Raw genomic sequence first — 22,183 nt, 5'->3', positions numbered from 1 at the left:
TTTACAAGTTTTACAAAAGCCACATGTTTTATGTAAATCGATATTGACATAAATCGTTTTTTTTTACATATGCGAGTTTGAATCAATTAGAATTCATATTCATTCAGATAAATAATTAATAAAATATTTGATACATACACTTACTGTAATTGCAAGGTTTTCTGTTAATAAAAATTACAGTTTTCGTGTAAAAATTATACACAGATTATTTGTTTTAATTCATCATCGATTTGATATTGGATATTTTTTAATACTTTAAAAAATTATCATATACTAATAACACACAGTTTTGTTTGATATTCAATAATATACGAGTAATACACATTTTTACATGTTACAGGAAACGAGGCGACGATGCATGCACGAGTTTAATGTCAATTAAAGTCTATTTAGAGAAATGGAGGATTTTGCTTTAAAATGTCTATTTTTGTAGTGTATTATGCATTATTTATATTTTTTCAGATTTTTCTACTATTGTGTATTACTTTTTAATTATACTTCTATCATATTTTTATTTTACTTGTAAAATAATGCTCTGCATATGTAGTTATGTCTATTTTTGTTCGCATTATTTTACATTATATATTATTACGAATTATTTGACTGTCTATTCATTGACTAGAAGCTAAAATTATACAACAATTTATAAATCGACCGATAATTTTTGTTTCTAGCCAGTGTTTACTTTTTACTTTTGCTTAGCGCCGCTACTAACCACCATACAAATGTAAATATAATCAATACAATTTGGTAATATTTACATTTACGTAAAGCTTCATCTCAGCACGTTTGATTGGCAATATTTCTCAAAAATGGGCATTTTAAACATTACATAATTTATGTATCTGTCATAAATTTTATTTCAGTCATTACCATAATTCACCTCCATTTCGATAAAATTGTAATTATCGTTTTTTTTTTCGGAAACATGAGCTTACATAAATTAGAAAAAAAAATTATACATTTTGCTAGGTTTTTGTATTAAAATAGCAGGCACCAACCTGATGTTAATTATGATTGTGATGATGTGATAATGATTAGATTTATATAACTTACAATATTTGCTTTACTATACTGTAAGTTACATAAACATATCATATTCAAATTTGAAAAAAGAGCAATAACTTATTTAAGCTACATGTTTTGCGGATATTACAGGTAAACTATTTTGTAAGCATTTTGTAACATATTTACACGCGTTACAGAACTGAAAGGCCAAGAATTCTCTAAGGACGTCTGCAGAAGCATGATTGCGATGTTGGATAAGGATAACTCGGGCGGCCTCGGATTTGAGGAGTTCAAATCTCTTTGGATCGATCTACGTAACTGGAGGGTATGTATTTATGGATTTTACAATTTTGTTTATGAGTTTTATTTTTTAGAAAATGACACAGTTTACTGCTGGCTAATAAGATCGCTATAAATTATAAACGCGAAAGTGTGGCTGTATGTCTGCTACCTTTTAATGGCCCATCCATTTAACTAATTTTGGCGAAGTTTGATACAGTGGTAGCTTGCATCCTGGAGACTTTTTATACTAGAAAATCAATCATAAATGTTTACAGGCTGTATTCCGTTTATACGACACGGACGGCCGCGGCGCAATTCCTCCGCAACACTTGAGAGACTCGCTTCACTCCGCTGGATACACTGTCAACGCCCACGTATTAAATGTTCTTGCTCACAGGTAAATATTCGTACAATAGGGATGATGACTACTAGTCAAATAAGCAACTTTTTATCAAACGGCAAAACGCTCGCTTAGTATGGGAGCTTGTATGAAAGCACAGATTTGACGTCATACACATTTGACGTACTATTTTAGTTTAATAGATAGTTTAAAATGGTTACCAAACTTAAAACTTGCAGAGAATGTGCATTTTACGAGTTGTGAAAGAAGTTTGTTGTGGGCTCTTCTCAGACCTGGGCGCGTTTGGAACCCTTGTAGCTTTAGTTTCAAGTTCGCGTAAAAAATATCACCACTGTATCATCATCTTATGCAACAGCCGACCATCAAAAATGAGTAATTTATTACCTATTTTGAATAAAACATTTGACTTTGACTTTCTTTTTAATGATTACTAAGAAATAATTTATTTTTGACACACGCATCATCCTCTTTGTTATTATATTACAGATACGGATCACATGACGGCTACATACAGTTTGACGATTTCATAATGTGCGCCGTGCGACTCAAGACCATGATCGGTGAGCTACATTCAAATATTACTTCACTTCTTCTTCTCGACTCTTTTTTTTATTTTTTATTCATTATAGGTATACGCTTGACCACAATCACACCTGATGGGAAGTGATGATGTGGCCTAAGATGGGATGCGTTTACCTAGAAGATGCATATTTTAACTCTTAGCCGGCCCTCATCCCCGTATTAGAAGGCCACAGCCCACCGTGCTGACCAAGTGCGGACAGGCAGACTTCACACACATTTAAAAACATTATGTAGAACTCTCAGGCATGCAGGCTTAAAAAATTGTGTAAACTTAATAAATTATGTAAAATGTGTAAAACTTAAATATCTGTAATTAACGTAGGTAATTATTACTTGCTAAGTATATAAAATAGATCTCAGGTATTAATATTTTTATTATAGTGTTTATTTTTTGTTTAGTTTATTTAATCCTTTCGTTATTGTAATTTGATTATTATCAATAATAAAGTAAAAATTAGAAATCTTAAAAATATAGGTTTTAAGTATTTTAGTTTTTCTTATATACCTATGTATGTAGTACTTAGTTATGAATATACAATTATTATAATGAAACAGCAAACAACGAACCGCTCGAGAATCTCGAACGAGAGCAGAACCCCTGAGCGGACGGACAGACGCCCGGACATAAGTATATAACATACGACGTATATACTATATGTATACATGAATCATTCGTTTTTATCCAATTTTGTATAATAATATAGCAAACCATAATATAATCAAAGTGTAAAAATAATTGTGCTAAAATATCATAACATTATATTGTCCATTTCCCATAGCATAGGCACTGCTACAAATATTTTTTATTTTATTTTATACTGATACAAATTAGCTCTTGACTGCAATCTCATCACATGGTAAGTGATGCATCATCACTCACACACAATAATAAATAAAAGTCTAAGATGGAAGCGAGCTTACTTGGAAGGGGTATGGTAGTTTCATTAAATTCACCCTGATCGGTTTCTATACGGCATCGGAATTGGATAAAATCGATTCACTTCGCACTAAGGCTTGAAGGTATACTGAAATCATATTTTACTAGCTTTTTCCCGCGACTTCAGAGTCACTATAGGGCTACTTCTACAGGTATTTATTTTGAGATTAAAAATTATTACCTACAAGCCTTTTTCACATGTATTGTTTGCAACGGTTCACAAAAAATGTTTAAAAAAAATACCAACTAAGAGTTAAAAATCTATATTTTTTTTATTAAATTACAAATTGTTTCACTCGCACATCGTTCGCAGACAATAAATATCACTAAACATCAATTTATATAACAGCTATTTGCAGGTATCCTCACTACTATTGCCAGATTTAATGTAAATTATAAGTTTAAAAAACAAAAACTTAAATGCCATGCAAATAGCTACAAAAATTGCACCTAATCGCTTACTAACCGTGCATATACGCACCAAAAAATGATTATTTTTTTAATATATTTTCAAAAAATTTCAGATACCTTCAAGGGTCGGTCGTCAGGGGGTGATTTCGCCACGTTTTCCCTCGACGAATGGCTGAATCGCACAGTGTACTCATAAGATATACGACTGTATAATACGCCTTAATACTATGAAAATAAAGTCTATTATTGATTGCTTTTTGTACTTTGAGGGTAGTTGGATATTTTTTCTTAATTATTTTTACATTTTTGGAGTTGTGACATTATTATGTAATAAGTTGCATAAATATCCAGGCAACATACAACAATATAAGCATATAAACTTATAATATGTTCCTGAAAAAAAAACATAATTTATGCTACCAAAAACTACTTACTAATTTTATGCAGAAAATTTGGAATTGAAAAAATGTATGATACTATATTACAGTGTTTATTTAATTGTATACCAGTTTTTTTTACAAAATATTTCTTATTTTTTTAACAATTCATAAAAAGTTTTTTCCCAAAGTACGGGAAAGCAATGTAAAAACTATAAGACATCTTTACTAGTTATTTTTCTTCGTTGTACTATAAGGCACATTTTTTATTCGACTACCCTCGATTTTGAGTTTACAATTTTAGCACTTTAAATCGCCAAATATAACCATAATATTATTCCGATTTTCAATAATATTTTGTATAGAGATTTTTACGTCACAAATCATTATTCTATCATATTTCGGCTTTTAACTTTTTATAAGATTACGGGTATGATCATTGTAATTTACAAAAATCCAAAAATTTCAGTTTTTCATTTTCATTCGATATTGTAATTTTCTATTTAATAATAACCGATTAATATTCCTAATATTGAAATGCCTTAAGTCGTCCATAGAACAGAGTAAAATGTAATAAATATAAGGAATAGCAGTATTTTTGTATCCACCGATTTTTCATTCCAGTTATAACCAGATTCAGAATTAACCAGTTCTAGACATCGAGTACATTTATGTAGTCAATACAGTGATGTTTTTACTAATTGGTCCAATATTAGAGTACAGTCCCACAAATAAGACCACTTTGGGTCAACATTTTAGAGCCATGTTGGGCTCAAGCCGAATTTCCCTCAAATTCTGACCTATACAAGTGTACAGTACCAGAATGTCCCCCTTTTTTTAATAATAACCATAAGGGGCCAAGTATAGGCCAATTTGGGCGAATATTATTTGAATTTAGGCCAATATAAGGCCACTATGAAGTAATAAGTAAACTAATAATAAAATTATAATTCCGTTGGGATTCTAATTATCTTCTGATCAACGATTGTCAGGTTTTTTTACTTATCCATTCATGCAAGCATTGTATGGCATAGATTATAAATTATAACCTATGCTAAATAACTATATTTTTTTTGGATAAGCAAAGATCCAAAATTATTTAGCTTGTTAATGCGATTCTTCTCGTGTTACTCATGTACTCGATGATAATAGTAAATAAATAGTCGAGAATCGTCTCTTTAGTTACTGTGCGATTAAAGCTAGGTGCTTAGATATGTATACAGAGCTGATAAAAGTGTACCTACAAAAAAAAAAACGAATATTCTATTGAATAAAAATATATATTTGTAATATTAAGCACTAAGTTGCGTCGGTTGCATTTTTTGTTGCAAGTTATTTATGAACGTAAGTTATATGACAATTTTAATTTTTTTTTATATCCCATGTGAGATCTGAAATAAATAATGTTATAATTTTATGATTCTATTTTTATTTAACTTCCCAATGTTTTTATCGACGAAGCTTACAATCCCTCACTTTATATAGAACTTGGCTCCTTTCCCCATATAAACCTTAGCCAAGCCAAAAGCAAAAGCCAAGTTCTATATAAAGTGAGGGAGCCAAGTTCTATATAAAGTGAGGGAGCCAAGTTCCATTGACTTATATATTACTTTGTATGGACAGGGCTACTGAACAAACAAAATGGCACCGACTCAGTGGTGCTTTAGCACCAATGCAACCTCAGTGACGTCTGGATTTCAAACGGGTCGTTCATTAGTATCTAAGAGGTGGCGCTGATTTATTTGGTTCCAAAACCGTGAAAAATTTTGTTCGCATGGGCATATCTTGTCATCAGTGGCGTGCACAGGGTTTGAAGCCAGGGTAGGCACTAGTTAAGACGGAGCCTGTTCACTGGCAGGTCATAATAAAAAATATGCATTGAGCTTAAACAACTGGGGTAAGCAGTGCATTTATGCCTTTATGACCTGCACGCCACTGCTTGTCATTTATATCTATGGTTGTATCGAATTTGGTGGCACGGCGAGACTATCGCTGCGATTCTCTCATCCGTGGGGATGACGGACAGCGGGGGCTTAGTATTTTTTTTTTGTTTATTTGAAAGTAATCAACAGCGTAAATACATAATTATTATTTAAATTTAAATCTAGGTATAACAGAAGGCCAAAAGAGATAACTTAAAATTATTATTTTAACAGAATAGATTTACAATAAATGTAGTGAAAAATAAACGGGTGTTACGTTTAAAAATGTGTATTCCTCCACAATTAGTCTTTACAAACTGGCATCTCTCTACGACTCTGAGCAGTCCATATCCTCTTCCTCTGGTTGGTCCTCCGTCGTCCTCTCATCCTCGGCAGCCTGCTGCAGGCACTGCCTCGCCTCGTACAAAGGTAACTTGCCTGGTCTTATCACCAATTTAGCACGACCTGCAAAAGAAAATAAAGAGTATCTGCATATTTTTAGGGTTCCGTACCTCAAAAGGAAAAACGGAACCCTTATAGGATTTGTTTGTTGTCTGTCTGTCGGTCTGTCAAGAAACCTACAGGGTACTTCCCGTTGACCTAGAATCATGAAATTGGCAGGAAGGTAGGTCTTATAGCTGACATTCGGGGAAAAATCTGAAAACCGTGAATTTGTGGTTACATCGCACAAAAAAATTAAATTGTGGTCATGAACTAATAATTAGTATTTTCAATTTTCGAAGTAAGATAACTATTGCAAGTGGGGTATCATATGAAAGGTCTTCACCTGTACATTCTAAAACAGATTTTTATTTACTTTTATGTATCATAGTTTTTGCATTATCGTGCAAAATGTCGAAAAAATATGACTGTAGTACGGAACCCTCGTTGCGCGAGCCTGACTCGCACTTGGCCGGTTTTTCTTTTTAATATTGCTAAAAAATAACGATTGTAGTACCATCATGCTATGAGAGTGAGGGAACTTACTAATAACGGTGCCATCAGCTTTGAGCAGTTTCAAGTACAGCTCTCGGGGCACTTTGAGTGAGAGTAAGTTGTACATGGTGGTTGAGCGGGTAATGTTCGTAACATGGAACAGTTGGGTGAACGGCGCCATTATGTCTCTGCTGGGCAGGTAGGGCTCTCCGTATATCTGCATCACAAGTTTTTTTTTTTTTTGAAGAATATTAGCCATGTTAAATGACTAATATTCCCCTTTCCTCTCCAACTAAGCGTCAGGCTTGTGCTAGGAGTTGGTACGACAATAGTGCAACGGGCGGGGTTTGAACCGTCGACCTTTCGGTTTTCAGTCCACTCCTTTACCGGTTGAGCTATTGAGGCTTATAAATTCAACTCCTATAGTATGCGTATACAAGGCTTTGCATGAAACAAAATCTTAAAATGTCGTAGAACAGGGTAGAATGCTTTGTTGTGATTGGTGGACGTAGGCTACTTCTAGTCATACTGCTAATTGCAAAAATATTAACTACAAAACTTCTATATAGACACTTCAAAACTGACAGACTTTCATACAAACTTCAAACCCCTATTTTACACCTTTAGGGGTTGACTTTTGAAAAATCCTTTCTTAGCGGATGCCTACGTCATAATAGTTATCACTTATCTGCATGCCGAATTTCAACGCGATCCGTCCAGTAGCTTGAGCTGTGCGTTGATAGATCAGTCAGTCAGTCAGTCAGTCAGTCACCTTTTCCTTTTATATATATAGATTAGTTATAATTACAAGTAATTATAGGATTAGGGGTCTCAAAGTGCTGGAATGTCGACCTCGCAACGGAAGACGCAGTGTTGGAAGACCCCTCCCACTAGGTGGACGGACGACATCAGACGAGTCGCAGGGAGCCGCTGGATTCAGGCGGCGCAGGACCGTGGCGTGTGGAAGTCCCTCCAAGAGACCTATGCACGTCTATCGGTTGATGATGATGATGATGATAGGATTATACTAACCTTTACCATACAATAATGTACATCCGCCGGTAACAAGTAATTGGAGATCGTTCTCTGCACCATCTGCAATAAGACAGAAATGGCCAAGTGCGAGTCAGACTCGCACACGAAGGATTCCGTACCATATCGTACTAAAAATAATACTTTAACTACCAATTCAATAAAATAAAGTGATTTAAAAACAAATCACTACGTATTATTTTTAATATTATAAATATGAAAGTGTTTGTTTGTTGGTTTGTTCTTCAATCACGCTGCAACAGAGCAATGGATGGGTGTGATTTTTGGCATGGTTACAAATAAAGACCTGGAGAGTGACATAGGCTACTTTTTACCCCGGAAATTCAAAGAGTTTTTTAGGTGTATACTCACATTAGGTATATACTCCCACTGTGAGGAAACCTGCATGCCTGAGAGTTCTCCATAATGTTCTCAAAGTAGACTATGGCCAAATCCCTTCTCACTGAGAGGAGACCCCATGCTCTGTAGTGAGCCGGCGATGGGTTGTTCATGATCATGATACTCACACTGGGTAGATAAGGCGCTAGATTCTTCAAGTGTTTTCGGACCCTCATCGTCGCGGCTTCCTCGGGCGTCGACGTCTCTTCCTTCACTTCCAAACCCTTCACATGAGCCACTAGCTGCGACAAACACAACGGTTAGGACCAGACTCCACAGAGCAAAGACGAGAGGAGATGTGATTTAAACCTGTGATTTCGTTATTCCCGCATCTCGTCTCCGCTCTGCTTCAGTGGATACCCTGAGTGGAGATGTATCATATTTGTATGACACGATCGATGCGGAGATGTGAGTTGTGCCTGAGCTGGGCGGCGGTACAAAGCGGAGATGTGAGCTGTCCCTCGCAAGCTGGTGACGGCGCATAGCGGAGACGAGAAGAGATATGAGCTGAGTGCAGTGCAACTCGACATCCAACGCTCGCCGCATGCAGCTCAGTTTCGCTTTAGCCAGCACACATCTCCGCTTTAGCCAGCACACATCTCCGCTCTAGCCAGCACACATCTCCGCTCTAGCCAGCACACATCTCCGCTCTAGCCAGCACACATCTCCGCTCTAGCCAGCACACATCTCCGCTCTAGCCAGCACACATCTCCGCTTTAGCCAGCACACATCTCCGCTTTAGCCAGCACACATCTCCGCTCTAGCCAGCACACATCTCCGCTTTAGCCAGCACACATCTCCGATCTAGCCAGCACACATCTCCGCTTTAGCCAGCACACATCTCCGCTCTAGCCAGCACACATCTCCGCTCTAGCCAGCACACATCTCCGCTCTAGCCAGCAGACATCTCCGCTCTAGCCAGCACACATCTCCGCTTTAGCCAGCACACATCTCCGCTTTAGCCAGCACACATCTCCGCTCTAGCCAGCACACATCTCCGCTCTAGCCAGCACACATCTCCGCTCTAGCCAGCAGACATCTCCGCTCTAGCCAGCACACATCTCCGCTCTAGCCAGCAGACATCTCCGCTCTAGCCAGCACACATCTCCGCTTTAGCCAGCACACATCTCCGATCTAGCCAGCACACATCTCCGCTTTAGCCAGCACACATCTCCGCTCTAGCCAGCACACATCTCCGCTCTAGCCAGCACACATCTCCGCTCTAGCCAGCAGACATCTCCGCTCTAGCCAGCACACATCTCCGCTTTAGCCAGCACACATCTCCGCTTTAGCCAGCACACATCTCCGCTCTAGCCAGCACACATCTCCGCTCTAGCCAGCACACATCTCCGCTTTAGCCAGCACACATCTCCGCTCTAGCCAGCACACATCTCCGCTCTAGCCAGCAGACATCTCCGCTCTAGCCAGCACACATCTCCGCTTTAGCCAGCACACATCTCCGATCTAGCCAGCACACATCTCCGCTTTAGCCAGCACACATCTCCGCTCTAGCCAGCACACATCTCCGCTCTAGCCAGCACACATCTCCGCTTTAGCCAGCACACATCTCCGCTCTAGCCAGCACACATCTCCGCTTTAGCCAGCACACATCTCCGATCTAGCCAGCACACATCTCCGCTTTAGCCAGCACACATCTCCGCTCTAGCCAGCACACATCTCCGCTCTAGCCAGCACACATCTCCGCTCTAGCCAGCAGACATCTCCGCTCTAGCCAGCACACATCTCCGCTTTAGCCAGCACACATCTCCGATCTAGCCAGCACACATCTCCGCTTTAGCCAGCACACATCTCCGCTCTAGCCAGCACACATCTCCGCTCTAGCCAGCAGACATCTCCGCTCTAGCCAGCACACATCTCCGCTTTAGCCAGCACACATCTCCGATCTAGCCAGCACACATCTCCGCTTTAGCCAGCACACATCTCCGCTCTAGCCAGCACACATCTCCGCTCTAGCCAGCACACATCTCCGCTTTAGCCAGCACACATCTCCGCTCTAGCCAGCACACATCTCCGCTTTAGCCAGCACACATCTCCGATCTAGCCAGCACACATCTCCGCTTTAGCCAGCACACATCTCCGCTCTAGCCAGCACACATCTCCGCTCTAGCCAGCACACATCTCCGCTCTAGCCAGCACACATCTCCGCTCGAGCCAGCACACATCTCCGCTTTAGCCAGCACACATCTCCGCTTTAGCCAGCACACATCTCCGCTCTAGCCAGCACACATCTCCGCTCTAGCCAGCACACATCTCCGCTCTAGCCAGCACACATCTCCGCTCTAGCCAGCACACATCTCCGCTCTAGCCAGCACACATCTCCGCTTTAGCCAGCACACATCTCCGCTTTAGCCAGCACACATCTCCGCTCTAGCCAGCACACATCTCCGCTTTAGCCAGCACACATCTCCGCTTTAGCCAGCACACATCTCCGCTCTAGCCAGCACACATCTCCGCTCTAGCCAGCACACATCTCCGCTTTAGCCAGCACACATCTCCGCTTTAGCCAGCACACATCTCCGCTCTAGCCAGCACACATCTCCGCTCTAGCCAGCAGACATCTCCGCTCTAGCCAGCACACATCTCCGCTTTAGCCAGCACACATCTCCGCTTTAGCCAGCACACATCTCCGCTCTAGCCAGCACACATCTCCGCTTTAGCCAGCACACATCTCCGCTCTAGCCAGCACACATCTCCGCTTTAGCCAGCACACATCTACGCTCTAGCCAGCACACATCTCCGCTTTAGCCAGCACACATCTCCGATCTAGCCAGCACACATCTCCGCTTTAGCCAGCACACATCTCCGCTCTAGCCAGCACACATCTCCGCTCTAGCCAGCACACATCTCCGCTCTAGCCAGCAGACATCTCCGCTCTAGCCAGCACACATCTCCGCTTTAGCCAGCACACATCTCCGATCTAGCCAGCACACATCTCCGCTTTAGCCAGCACACATCTCCGCTCTAGCCAGCACACATCTCCGCTCTAGCCAGCAGACATCTCCGCTCTAGCCAGCACACATCTCCGCTTTAGCCAGCACACATCTCCGATCTAGCCAGCACACATCTCCGCTTTAGCCAGCACACATCTCCGCTCTAGCCAGCACACATCTCCGCTCTAGCCAGCACACATCTCCGCTTTAGCCAGCACACATCTCCGCTCTAGCCAGCACACATCTCCGCTTTAGCCAGCACACATCTCCGATCTAGCCAGCACACATCTCCGCTTTAGCCAGCACACATCTCCGCTCTAGCCAGCACACATCTCCGCTCTAGCCAGCACACATCTCCGCTCTAGCCAGCACACATCTCCGCTCGAGCCAGCACACATCTCCGCTTTAGCCAGCACACATCTCCGCTTTAGCCAGCACACATCTCCGCTCTAGCCAGCACACATCTCCGCTCTAGCCAGCACACATCTCCGCTCTAGCCAGCACACATCTCCGCTCTAGCCAGCACACATCTCCGCTCTAGCCAGCACACATCTCCGCTTTAGCCAGCACACATCTCCGCTTTAGCCAGCACACATCTCCGCTCTAGCCAGCACACATCTCCGCTTTAGCCAGCACACATCTCCGCTTTAGCCAGCACACATCTCCGCTCTAGCCAGCACACATCTCCGCTCTAGCCAGCACACATCTCCGCTTTAGCCAGCACACATCTCCGCTTTAGCCAGCACACATCTCCGCTCTAGCCAGCACACATCTCCGCTCTAGCCAGCAGACATCTCCGCTCTAGCCAGCACACATCTCCGCTTTAGCCAGCACACATCTCCGCTTTAGCCAGCACACATCTCCGCTCTAGCCAGCACACATCTCCGCTTTAGCCAGCACACATCTCCGCTCTAGCCAGCACACATCTCCGCTTTAGCCAGCACACATCTCCGCTCTAGCCAGCACACATCTCCGCTCTAGCCAGCACACATCTCTGCTTAGGTGGATCCACCATTGCTGAAAAACACTTCTCGTCTCCGCTTCAGACACATCCGCACATCTCCGCTCTGGTGGAGTCCGGGCCTTAGGACCGGCTTACACTTTATGTGAGTTGTTTTCAGGGTTTAATGTCTTCAAAGAAAAAAAAACCTGTCAAGTGCGAGTCAGACTCACGCACCGAGGGTTCCATACTACAGAAGAAAAACGGTAAGAATCACTTTCGCTAACGAACCGCAAAACGAACTTTGTTTGTAGAGGATTATCCATACTAATATTATAAATGCGAAAGTGTGTCTGTCTGTCTGTCTGCTAACCTTTCGCGGCCGATCCGTTCAACCAATTTTGACGAAATTTGGTATAGCGATAGCTTGCATCCCGGGGAAGGACATGGGCATGGACAAGGATACTTTTTATCCCGAAAAATCAAAGAGATTCCACTGGATTTTTAAAAACTTAAATCTACCTCCTACCTCCTACCTACTGGCATCACCTAGTTGTTAATATAACAAAAACTATGATAAACATAGAGTATTGATTTTATTTTTTCTGTAAAATAGGGGGTAAAATAGGGGTTTGAAAGTCGCGGGGATAAGCTATAGTAATGATAGTAAAGTATACCTTCTGGGATATTCTAGTGATATGGTTTTGGCACAGCTGGTCTAACATCTCCAACGATAAGTGATCTGCAACAAATTATAATTCTTTAACGCCCGCTTTGTCATAAGCATGTGGCGGTTCGCTACAATTGGGTATTTGCCTACTTTTGAATTTAATAAATATTGGCACCGATTCCTTTGTCTTTCTAATTTTAGAGTATTCGCATCCTCTTCTTACTAATGTAATATGAAAACGACAGACGCAGTTTGACAGTTCTAAATTTAATTTTTAGATGGTAAAACCCGTGATTTTAGCGCGCAGTCGCGAACCTACTGTTTAAATTTGTATTGTGCATTAAAATTAGTCTTTAAATGTGAAAGTCATGTTCCGTTCCTTTTTTAGCATTAGTAAAAAGAAAAGGATGCAGATACTCTAAATTTAGTTTAGAGAGAGACTAGAGAATCGGGGCCATTATTACTTTATTATAAACTAGGATAAAAATAATGACGTACACTGAAAAAAATATTAAAATCCAACGAAGATTTACAAAGTTACAGGCATTTTAATTTTGGAGTGGGAGGGTCTTCTATCCCTTTCTCGAAAAACGAAAATTTCTATGAAACCGCACGAAGCTACTATGGCATTAGTAGGTTGTGACGTCAAAATTCTATATCGCTATCTCTGTCTAATCAGAAATATTTAAATGCTTATAACTTTTTTGTTATTCGATCGATTTAATTAGTTTTTTCAGTTTACGTCATTATTTTTATCCTAGTTTATAATAAAGTAATAAAAAAATTGGAGTCAAATACCCAATTGGGTATTTGCCTGTGTCAAAAATAAATTATTTCTCAGTGATTATTGAATAGAGGGTCTTCCAAAATATGTTAAATCCACGCCCTTTGTCAGTTTAACCATTCTAAATTATCGATTAAACTAAAAAAAGCACGTGAAATGATTGTGACGTCACATTTCAGTATTACATAATAGCTCGCACACTAAGCGCGCGTTATGATATTTGATAAAAAGTTACTGATTTGACTACAATCATGAAGGTATGATTCCGAACCACGCTGCACGCAGCAGCGCTGCTGCAACAGTGCTGTCACCAGCTGTCACAGTGCTGTCGCGGCACTACTGTAGGGCGATTGTCTAAAACCTGCATCAATCATTATTACAATCTCAATTGTTCTGATTGGCTGAATTTGTGCGATTCTTGTTGCAACAATGCATTGTGGCCAATAGTGAGCGAGCATTAACCAATCAGAGATGATTGCGATCGTGACATTGTAGCTGTCAAACAACCGCGGTAGAGCCACGGGTCTTCATACAATCTCTATAAGCTTATATGACATAACATTCCGAGCTAGGCAGCAATGTTCCACTACATTGCTGCCGTGGTTCGGAATCATACCTTAACCCTTCCTTTTGGCTCCGTTGTCGGTTAAAAAAATCACTCACGAAATGCCCGATCTACCAGTGGGATAGCCTTCATTTGTCCCTCATGCGGATTGGTACGCGGCTTGCCCTGCGCGTCTTGGATGCTGTGTAAGTTGTCTATGATGAACTGGAAGTCTGTGTCGTGTGGATATGCCTTGCGGTAGGTCCTCGTTAGTCGAAAGGACCCTAAATTGGAGTAAATCGGGTCATCCAAGATATGTTTGAGCCTTTCATATACTATCTGGAATGTTAAACGCTTCGATTATAGTTATTTATGCAACTGTTGTATGCATGAACGCGTAGACCTTTTAAACTACGCAACGGATTTTAATGCGGTTTTCACCAACAGATAGAGTGATTCAAGAGAAAGGTTTATAGCTATAGTTTAATTCTCAAAAAATTAGAGATCCCTAGAGAAATTGAAATAATGTGAATTAGGTCTGAAAAAAATCCTTTCATTTGAGAGTTTCCGAGGCAATGACACCTCAAGGACACCACATTAGTATCTACGTTGCACCCATGCGAAGCCGGGGCGGGTCGCTAGTCTTTGTATATTGGAAGTCTTGAGTCTGTAATCTTATTGATGTAATGTATTTTTATTTTGTCACATATTTTTGTAAATGTTGTGTTAACTTGTAAATGGCGACTACATTTAGTAAGTTATATTTTCAGAATAAGTATTTTTTTAAATGTATTAGTGTAAGTAGCCGAAAGTTAACCTAATAAATAACATAAAAATGATGATGATGATGATGATGATGATGATGATGATGATGATGATGGTGGTGGTGGTGGTGGTGGTGGTGGTGGTGGTGGTGGTGGTGGTGGTGGTGGTGGTGGTGCATGTTAAACTCACCATCCCGATAGTTTCTATGAGCTCGTGCTGAGTATAATCGCTGATACGGTACAGTCCGGTGTACTTGGTCTGCATTTCTGTCATTATGCTATCCAGTGCTATGGCGATGACCTAAAATTACAATTTTTATAAAAAAAACCGGCCAAGTGGGAGTCAGGCTCGCGCAATGAGGGTTCCGTATTACAGTCGTATTTTTTCGACATTTTGCACGATAATTCAACAACTATGATGCATAAAAATAAATAAAAATCTGTTTTGGAATGTACAGGTGAAGACCTTTCATATGATACCCCACTTGATATAGTCACTCACTTCGAAAGTTGAAAATACTAATTATTAGTTCATGACCACAATAGGCTACTTGACTCATATCTAATTTCGTCCAATAAATGATTATTTATTATAGTATTTTGCTTAAGACAACGAAATATATCAATAACAATTTTTAAAAACGCAGGATGGATATATAAAACCAATTTTAAAAAATACAGTTTTTATTTTTATTTGAAACGCAGAAAACGCTGTCAGCCATGATGTGATGTCATTAAATATGTAAACAAAGAAATGTCATCCCTATGTCACGCGGGGACTAACGTAGTATCGATATATATAAAATTTAAAGTCCTGACTAACTTATATATCAACGCACAGCCTAAACATCTAAACAGCTGGTCCTAGATACATGAAATTTGGTGGGTGTGTTCTTTGTAGGTAAAGAGAAGGTATCCACTAGGAAAGGATTTTTTGAAATTCCACCCCTGAGTGGGTTAAATGGGGGTTTGAAATTTATGAAGTCCACGCGGGCGAAGTCACGAGCATAAGCTAGTTTTTATATATTTCTAAAAACTCATAGTAAACGTAAAAAAATATCGTTTTCTCTTTATAAATTGAATAAGTTATTAAGTAAGACTTACAACAAACTGATCTTTGCAAAAATAAATTTGGGTTGAAGTCTTTGTCATATAGGATCCCTTTAAGCAAGTCTTCGCGTGTTACGTATATTTATTTCACTGGGCACTCTAATCCACAACTTTCCTGTGGTCTTTATCGATGCGTTTTTTACATTCTCGGATGATACAATAACGATAATTACTATATTTTTCATGTAAACTAGTATAGAAGTCATGTTTATTAAACTTTGGGAGGTTATGCTGTTGTTTACAAATGCATGACGGCAGAGCACAGATAATCTATGGGCCAAACATGGCCGACAGTGTTTTCACCTGTCTAAGAAAAAAATATTTTTAAATTAAAGTTTTACGGTTTTTAGGGCGCAAAAAAATATAGTGTTAATTTTTTTGATCTAATAGGACAAATATTAACCATTTAAGACCAACTTAAAAAAAGTGTCAACTAGCCTATTTAATTTTTTTTGTGTGATCTAACCCTAAATTCACGGTTTTCAGATTTTTTCCCAAATGTCAGCTATAAGACCCACCTACCTGCCAAACTTCATGATTCTAGGTCAACGGGAAGTACCCTGTAGGTTCCTTGACAGACAGACAGACAGTCAGACAACTAAGTGATCCTATAAGGGTTCCGTTTTTCCTTTTGAGGTACGGAACCCTAAAAATGACGTATTTTCTGAAAAATGTCTTTACCAACAATTGAAAAAATTCTTTCATACAAACCTTGTCCTGAAAAATTATAAACACAACAACAAAAAATAATTAACCATTCTAAATATTATCTGTCCCGGCTTTACTCACGTGTTTAGTCGACGTTAGCCCGACTAGTTTCGAACCCATACGGGGTCCTTTTTCAAGGGAGTCCGTTCGCGCACGTGCCGCGGTTTTGACTCCCTTGAAAAAGGACCCCGTATGGGTTCGAAACTAGTCGGGCTAAGGTCGACTAAACACGTGAGTAAAGCCGGGACAGATATTATTTAGAATGGAAATCACTCACGGTAGTTTAAACGCTAAAATAATTAACCAATTCGGTGCAGTCGTTCGGAAGTTATGCCCGTACATACATTTCGGCGATTCATTTACATACAGGGTGTAACCAGAATGCTAGCAAAAACTTAGTGTCATTGTTATACTACCTAAACACAATCCAATACCAATAACCATTTGCCTCGTTTTGTAGTTTAAGTGTATTAGTATTTTTCAAACCCGCAATGTATAGCGTGCAAAACTCGGGTCAATGCCCCACCCACAACATGGCATTTCGTTCGTTGACCTCTAGCGTCAGTCAGATGTTTTATTTGCAATACATCGTGAAGATTTACAAAATACAGGATTTTTATTTTATTTTTTCGCGTTTTTTTTTGTGATATCATAATATCAGTTGTCATAAGTACTATATCTTGTAATCGTTTTTGCTAGCGTTCCGGTTACATCCTGTATATAAAACTAAAATTATGATACATTGCGGAGTTCGCCAAGAGCAACTGGATCTCTGTTCATGATTAATTATATATATAAAAGGAGAAGGTGACTGACTGACTGACTGACTGACTGACTGATCTATCAACGCACAGGTCAAACTACTGGACGGATCGGGCTGAAATTTGGCATGCAGCTAGGTATTATGACCTAGGCATCCGCTAAGAAAGGATTTTTGAAAATTCAACCCCTAAAGGGGTGAAATAGAGGTTTGAAATTTGTACAGTCCACGCGGATGAACTCGCGAGCATAAGCTAGTTACTAATAAGAGCTTTGCTCATAAATTGGTAACGCCACAATATCTTCTGCGTAAAGTACAGAAACCCTTTCTGGGGCTGAGTACAGTGCGACAAGGCTATCATGGCGCGTGGCGAAAATCGGAACTAACGATGCCGTCAAGTGTCCCCTTTGTTCTTGTTTGAATATTCTAAGCCTTTGTCGTATATAGATTAATAAAGGTAGATTGAAGTACTATGTATGAGATAGCGATAGCACGACGTAACGATGCAGATGAATAACACGACAATTATTACCATTGTTTAGTAGTCAATATTTGTATTAACTGATCAACAATATTTGTAGTAAACGTTTTTTATGTGAAAACAAGTAAATAACTAATGAGAAATACAATTACGCCACGAATTCTCAAAGTTAGTTTTGCAACTAAAGTTGCATTCCTTGTATGTATTCTTGAAAAAAACCAGTTACACGATAAGGGACAAAAATAGGTTAGCTGCGTCTCTGTTTATCACATTAGTAACTTTATCTGTGCTCTCTTTTTAGTGTGAATGAGAAAGCAAAAGTTCCTGTATCTACGTTTATTATTTTATCTACGGCCTTAGTTCTCCAACAGCGCCCCCCCAAAAGAGTTTTCCAGTTACAGTTTTATTATAAGTATAGTTTATATATTTATTCGCAAGAAGCATTTACACATTACTGGCCAATGTGTACTGGGGTCATTATAAAAATAAAAATATGAATAGGTACCTGTTTTGATATTGGCTTTGGAAGTGGCTTTTCAGGTAACTGTAACATAAATAATAGAATACAATAGAATTGAAATATTTTTGTTGAAATAAACTTTTAAAAGTACTTTTAAATACATATAAAAACATAAAAGGAAAAGGTGACTGACTGACTGACTGATCTATCAATGCACACCTCGAACTACTGGACTAATCGGGCTGAAATTTGGCATGCAGATAGCTATTATGACTTATTTAGACATCCGCTAAGAAAGGATTCTTAAAAATTCATCCCAAAAGGGGCTAAAATAGGGGTTTCAAATTTGTACAGTCCGCGCGGACGAAGTCGCGGGAATAAGCTAGTCTTAATCTAAATCTAATAGGTTTGTGATGTAGTTTAGCTAAGTTTCCTTTTTTTCTCATGCAGTCTAACATTTTCAATGATTGTGAAAGGATCAGTACCTTTAACAAATGTGGCACAGCCAATTCTTAAAAAGCGGCCAAATGCGAGTCAGACTCGCGCACCGAGGGTTCCATACTACAGTCGCATTTTTTCGACAGTTCGCACAATAAATTAAAAACTAATACTACTACAAAATAAATAAAAATCTGTCTTAGAATATACAGGTAAAGCCCTTTTATATGGTTTTTTAACCGACTTCAAAAAAAGGAGGAGGTTCTCAATTCGTCGGAATCTTTTTTTTTTTTTTATGTATGTTCCCCGATTACTCGAAGACGCCTGGACCGATTTTGAAAATTCTTTTTTTGTTTGAAAGGGTAAGGGTCCTCAACGGATAAGAGTAAATTGCTCGCGATCAGTGTAATAGCTTAGTAAACAGTAGATTTTTAACCAGTCATAGCATAATTCCATGGGGCCACTAAAAATTGTAAAATTAAAAAAATTACAAAAAAAATAAAAACCGACTTTGATACACAAACACTAAAAATTGAAAAATAATTTAATTTATTACCGAATATATTATGTATACAAGACTTAATATAGTTCCATAATAATATTTATTGGGGTCGGTGCCAATGAGGTGCCATTGTGGAGTCTCATAAAAATATGAAGTCTAGACGATTCGCGCAGCTAAAGCTAATTGGCACCGGCACCAAAAAGTATTATTATGGAACTATATTAAGTCTTGTATACATAATATTATATTCGGTAATAAATTAAATTATTTTTCAATTTTTAGTTTTTGTGTATCGAAGTCGGTTTTTATTTTTTTTGTAAAAATTTTTTTCTTTACTTATCCTCCTGTGCTAAAAAACCTACCTACCTGCCAAATTTCATGGAAGTACCCTATAAGTTTTCTTAATGACGGACAGACAGACAACAAAGTGTTCTATAAGGGTTCCTTTTTCCTTTTGAGGTATGGAACCCTAAAAATTAAAAATAACGTTAATTTGACATCTTTTTATCGTATATCAACATAATATCTCGTAGTTTAATCGAAGCGTTTAACATACAACATAAAAAGTTACATTCATTTTACGCTCTTACAAGAAAGTGTACTATAAGATGTTGCTAGCTACCCAATTTCATGATCCTAGGTCAACTGGAACTTTTAAGGCAATCAAAAATAAAGATTTTTTCATTTTTTTTTAGGGTTCCGTACCTCAAAAGGAAAAACGGAACCCTTATAGGAGGTCTGTCGGTCTGTCAAGAAACCTACAGGGTACTTCCCGTTGACCTAGAATCATGAAATTTGGCAGGTAGGTAGGTCTTATAGCTGACATAAGGGTAAAAATCTGAAAACCGTGAATTTGTGGTTACATCACACAAAAAAAAATTGTGGTCATGAACGAATAATTAGTATTTTCAATTTTCTAAGTAAGATAACTATAACAATTGGGGTATCATATGAAAGGTATTCACCTGTGCATTCTAAAACAGTTTTTTATTTATTTTTATGTATCAAAATTTTTGAATTATCCTTCCAAATGTCGAAAAAATATGACTGTAGTATGGAACCCTCATTGCGCAAGCCTGACTCGCACTTAGCCGGTTTATTTTTTCAAAGAAATAAAGAATGTCAAACTCACATCCGCCACATTATCTGGTATAAATGCTTTCAGTTGAAAAGGCCCAGTCGTCTCGGCGTTAATTCTTTGAATCACATCTTTGGTAGACTGCCGCTCTGCGAGACGTATGTATGCATTTTTGCTGCCTTTCTTGCTACGTGTAAAATGCAACATCTCAAAGGGTCCTTTGATTAGTGGGGTCATATAATTCACTACCTCCATCACACCCGACTGTGGACAAGTGTTAAATTAGTAGGACAATTGTCAGTCAAAAAGTGTACAGTGTAGCCATTTTGAATAAATGCTTTGAATTTGCAAATATTTTTGAAATCCAAGACAGTTAGGTAGACCCTTAGGCCCGGTATCCGCCTAAGCGGAGAGGAGAGGAGATGCGTTGAATCAACCAATCAAATTCAAAATAGATGACGAAAAAAAAATCACGTCATCTTTTAAAATTCAGATTGGTTTACTGTACCTACACATCTCGTCTCCGCTCCGCTTAGGTCGATACCCGACCTTATGTCTCGACTGTTCACTCGATGTTGGTCATAGAGATCAGGAGATATAATGGTACACAAGTGTGTGCACAAACACAGGTGCACTCTACATTTCCTCACTCTCATGGTCCAATGGGACAGCAATCCAACACGACCGGAAGAGATCAGGCCTAGGCCGACGGGTTTAGATCTCTCCGAGCAGAGGCACTAGCTTTTAAGAACTCCTATGGATGTTCATGCCTATTTAATGTCTCGTTTAAAATAACTGGCAAAGTGCAGGAAGTAAAATGCTCACTGACTGAAGAATAATATATATATCCTACATAATCGTGAAAATCGCTACTAAATCAGTCCTGTAACAGCCATGTTTTGGGTGCTCCGCACCCACTATTTACCTCTCGTGGTGGATGCTAAACCCCTGAGCATCCACGGCATATCCACAGAGTTGGTACCCTGTCTCCGAGACACGGACGTGAGACACCGGAGGCAACCTCCGAAATATTTTCTACGATTTGGATATCAAATAAATAATTACAATTAACAATAAAACTATTGCTTACCTTCGCTGGAATATTTCTAACTGCAATGATAACCATTTTAGCGAAAGACACCAATTTAACTGTGTAAGTATAAAGTAGTTTTAATTCATACTTGAAGAATAATATAAAATATGATTTTAGTATGAACTAAGTTAATTTGTATCTTATTTTAATTAGGTTTTTCTTGGTTCAAAACAATTGACACTTATAAGGTTAAATGTGGGTTAAATCCTGAGCATATCCTGAGGTTAAATCACATATAGTTAAACCGTGAGCACCGACCAGAAATAAAACGTGAGTTAAACTCTAAACCAGTTAAACTGTGAGTTGTGTATCCTATATGTTATTGGTCTGTGGCACAGAGTACATTATATATACTCTGTGGTTGTGACCACAGACCAATAACATATGTGACTCTAACCACAGAATACAGATCACTATATACTAGTCTAAGATTTAAGTACCTACTGTGTAATCGCGTATGAGATAGTGATAGCACGACGTAACGATGAATAACACGACAATTATTATTACCATTGTTTAGTAGTCAATATTTGTACTGACCGACCAACAATATTTGTATTAAACTTTTTATGTGAAAACAAGTAAATAACTCATGAGAAATACAATTACGCCACAAATTCTCAAAGTTTGTTTCGAAACTAAAGTTGCATGCC

General features: G+C 39.0%; 2 protein-coding genes across 10 annotated transcripts in view; one reads left to right on the top strand and one right to left on the bottom strand.

The window, feature by feature from the left end:
• The window catches only part of CalpA (calpain A), a 38,972-nt gene extending 33,597 nt beyond the window's left edge, over nt 1-5,375 (top strand). For 8 of the 9 annotated variants that reach the window (XM_034981585.2, XM_034981580.2, XM_034981584.2 and 5 more), the window contains 4 exons: nt 1,206-1,333; nt 1,566-1,687; nt 2,138-2,211; nt 3,695-5,375. In XM_034981585.2, coding sequence (XP_034837476.1) covers nt 1,206-1,333; nt 1,566-1,687; nt 2,138-2,211; nt 3,695-3,777 — 407 coding nt within the window. In that variant the 3' untranslated portion in view covers nt 3,778-5,375. Of the gene's footprint in view, nt 1-1,205; nt 1,334-1,565; nt 1,688-2,137; nt 2,212-2,788; nt 2,862-3,694 lie in introns of all 9 variants that reach the window. The other variant, XM_034981581.2, reaches the window with a different exon arrangement.
• LOC138404073 (uncharacterized) lies at nt 3,418-21,898 on the bottom strand. The gene is made up of 10 exons (XM_069507226.1): nt 21,528-21,898; nt 20,492-20,701; nt 18,465-18,503; nt 15,091-15,201; nt 14,256-14,475; nt 12,816-12,880; nt 8,376-8,489; nt 7,849-7,911; nt 6,868-7,033; nt 3,418-6,345 (listed from the first exon to the last, which is right to left on the bottom strand). Exons 1-10 carry the CDS (start codon nt 21,561-21,563, stop codon nt 6,209-6,211), a joined length of 1,161 nt encoding a protein of 386 aa, XP_069363327.1. The 5' UTR covers nt 21,564-21,898; the 3' UTR covers nt 3,418-6,208.
• Between the last annotated feature and the right edge of the window lie 285 nt (nt 21,899-22,183).

The sequence above is a fragment of the Maniola hyperantus genome, chromosome 25, assembly GCF_902806685.2.
Source record: "Maniola hyperantus chromosome 25, iAphHyp1.2, whole genome shotgun sequence".
Lineage (NCBI taxonomy): Eukaryota > Metazoa > Arthropoda > Insecta > Lepidoptera > Nymphalidae > Maniola > Maniola hyperantus.
The sequence above is the reverse complement of the archived record's forward strand: the minus strand, read 5'-3'. Positions and strand labels throughout refer to the sequence as shown.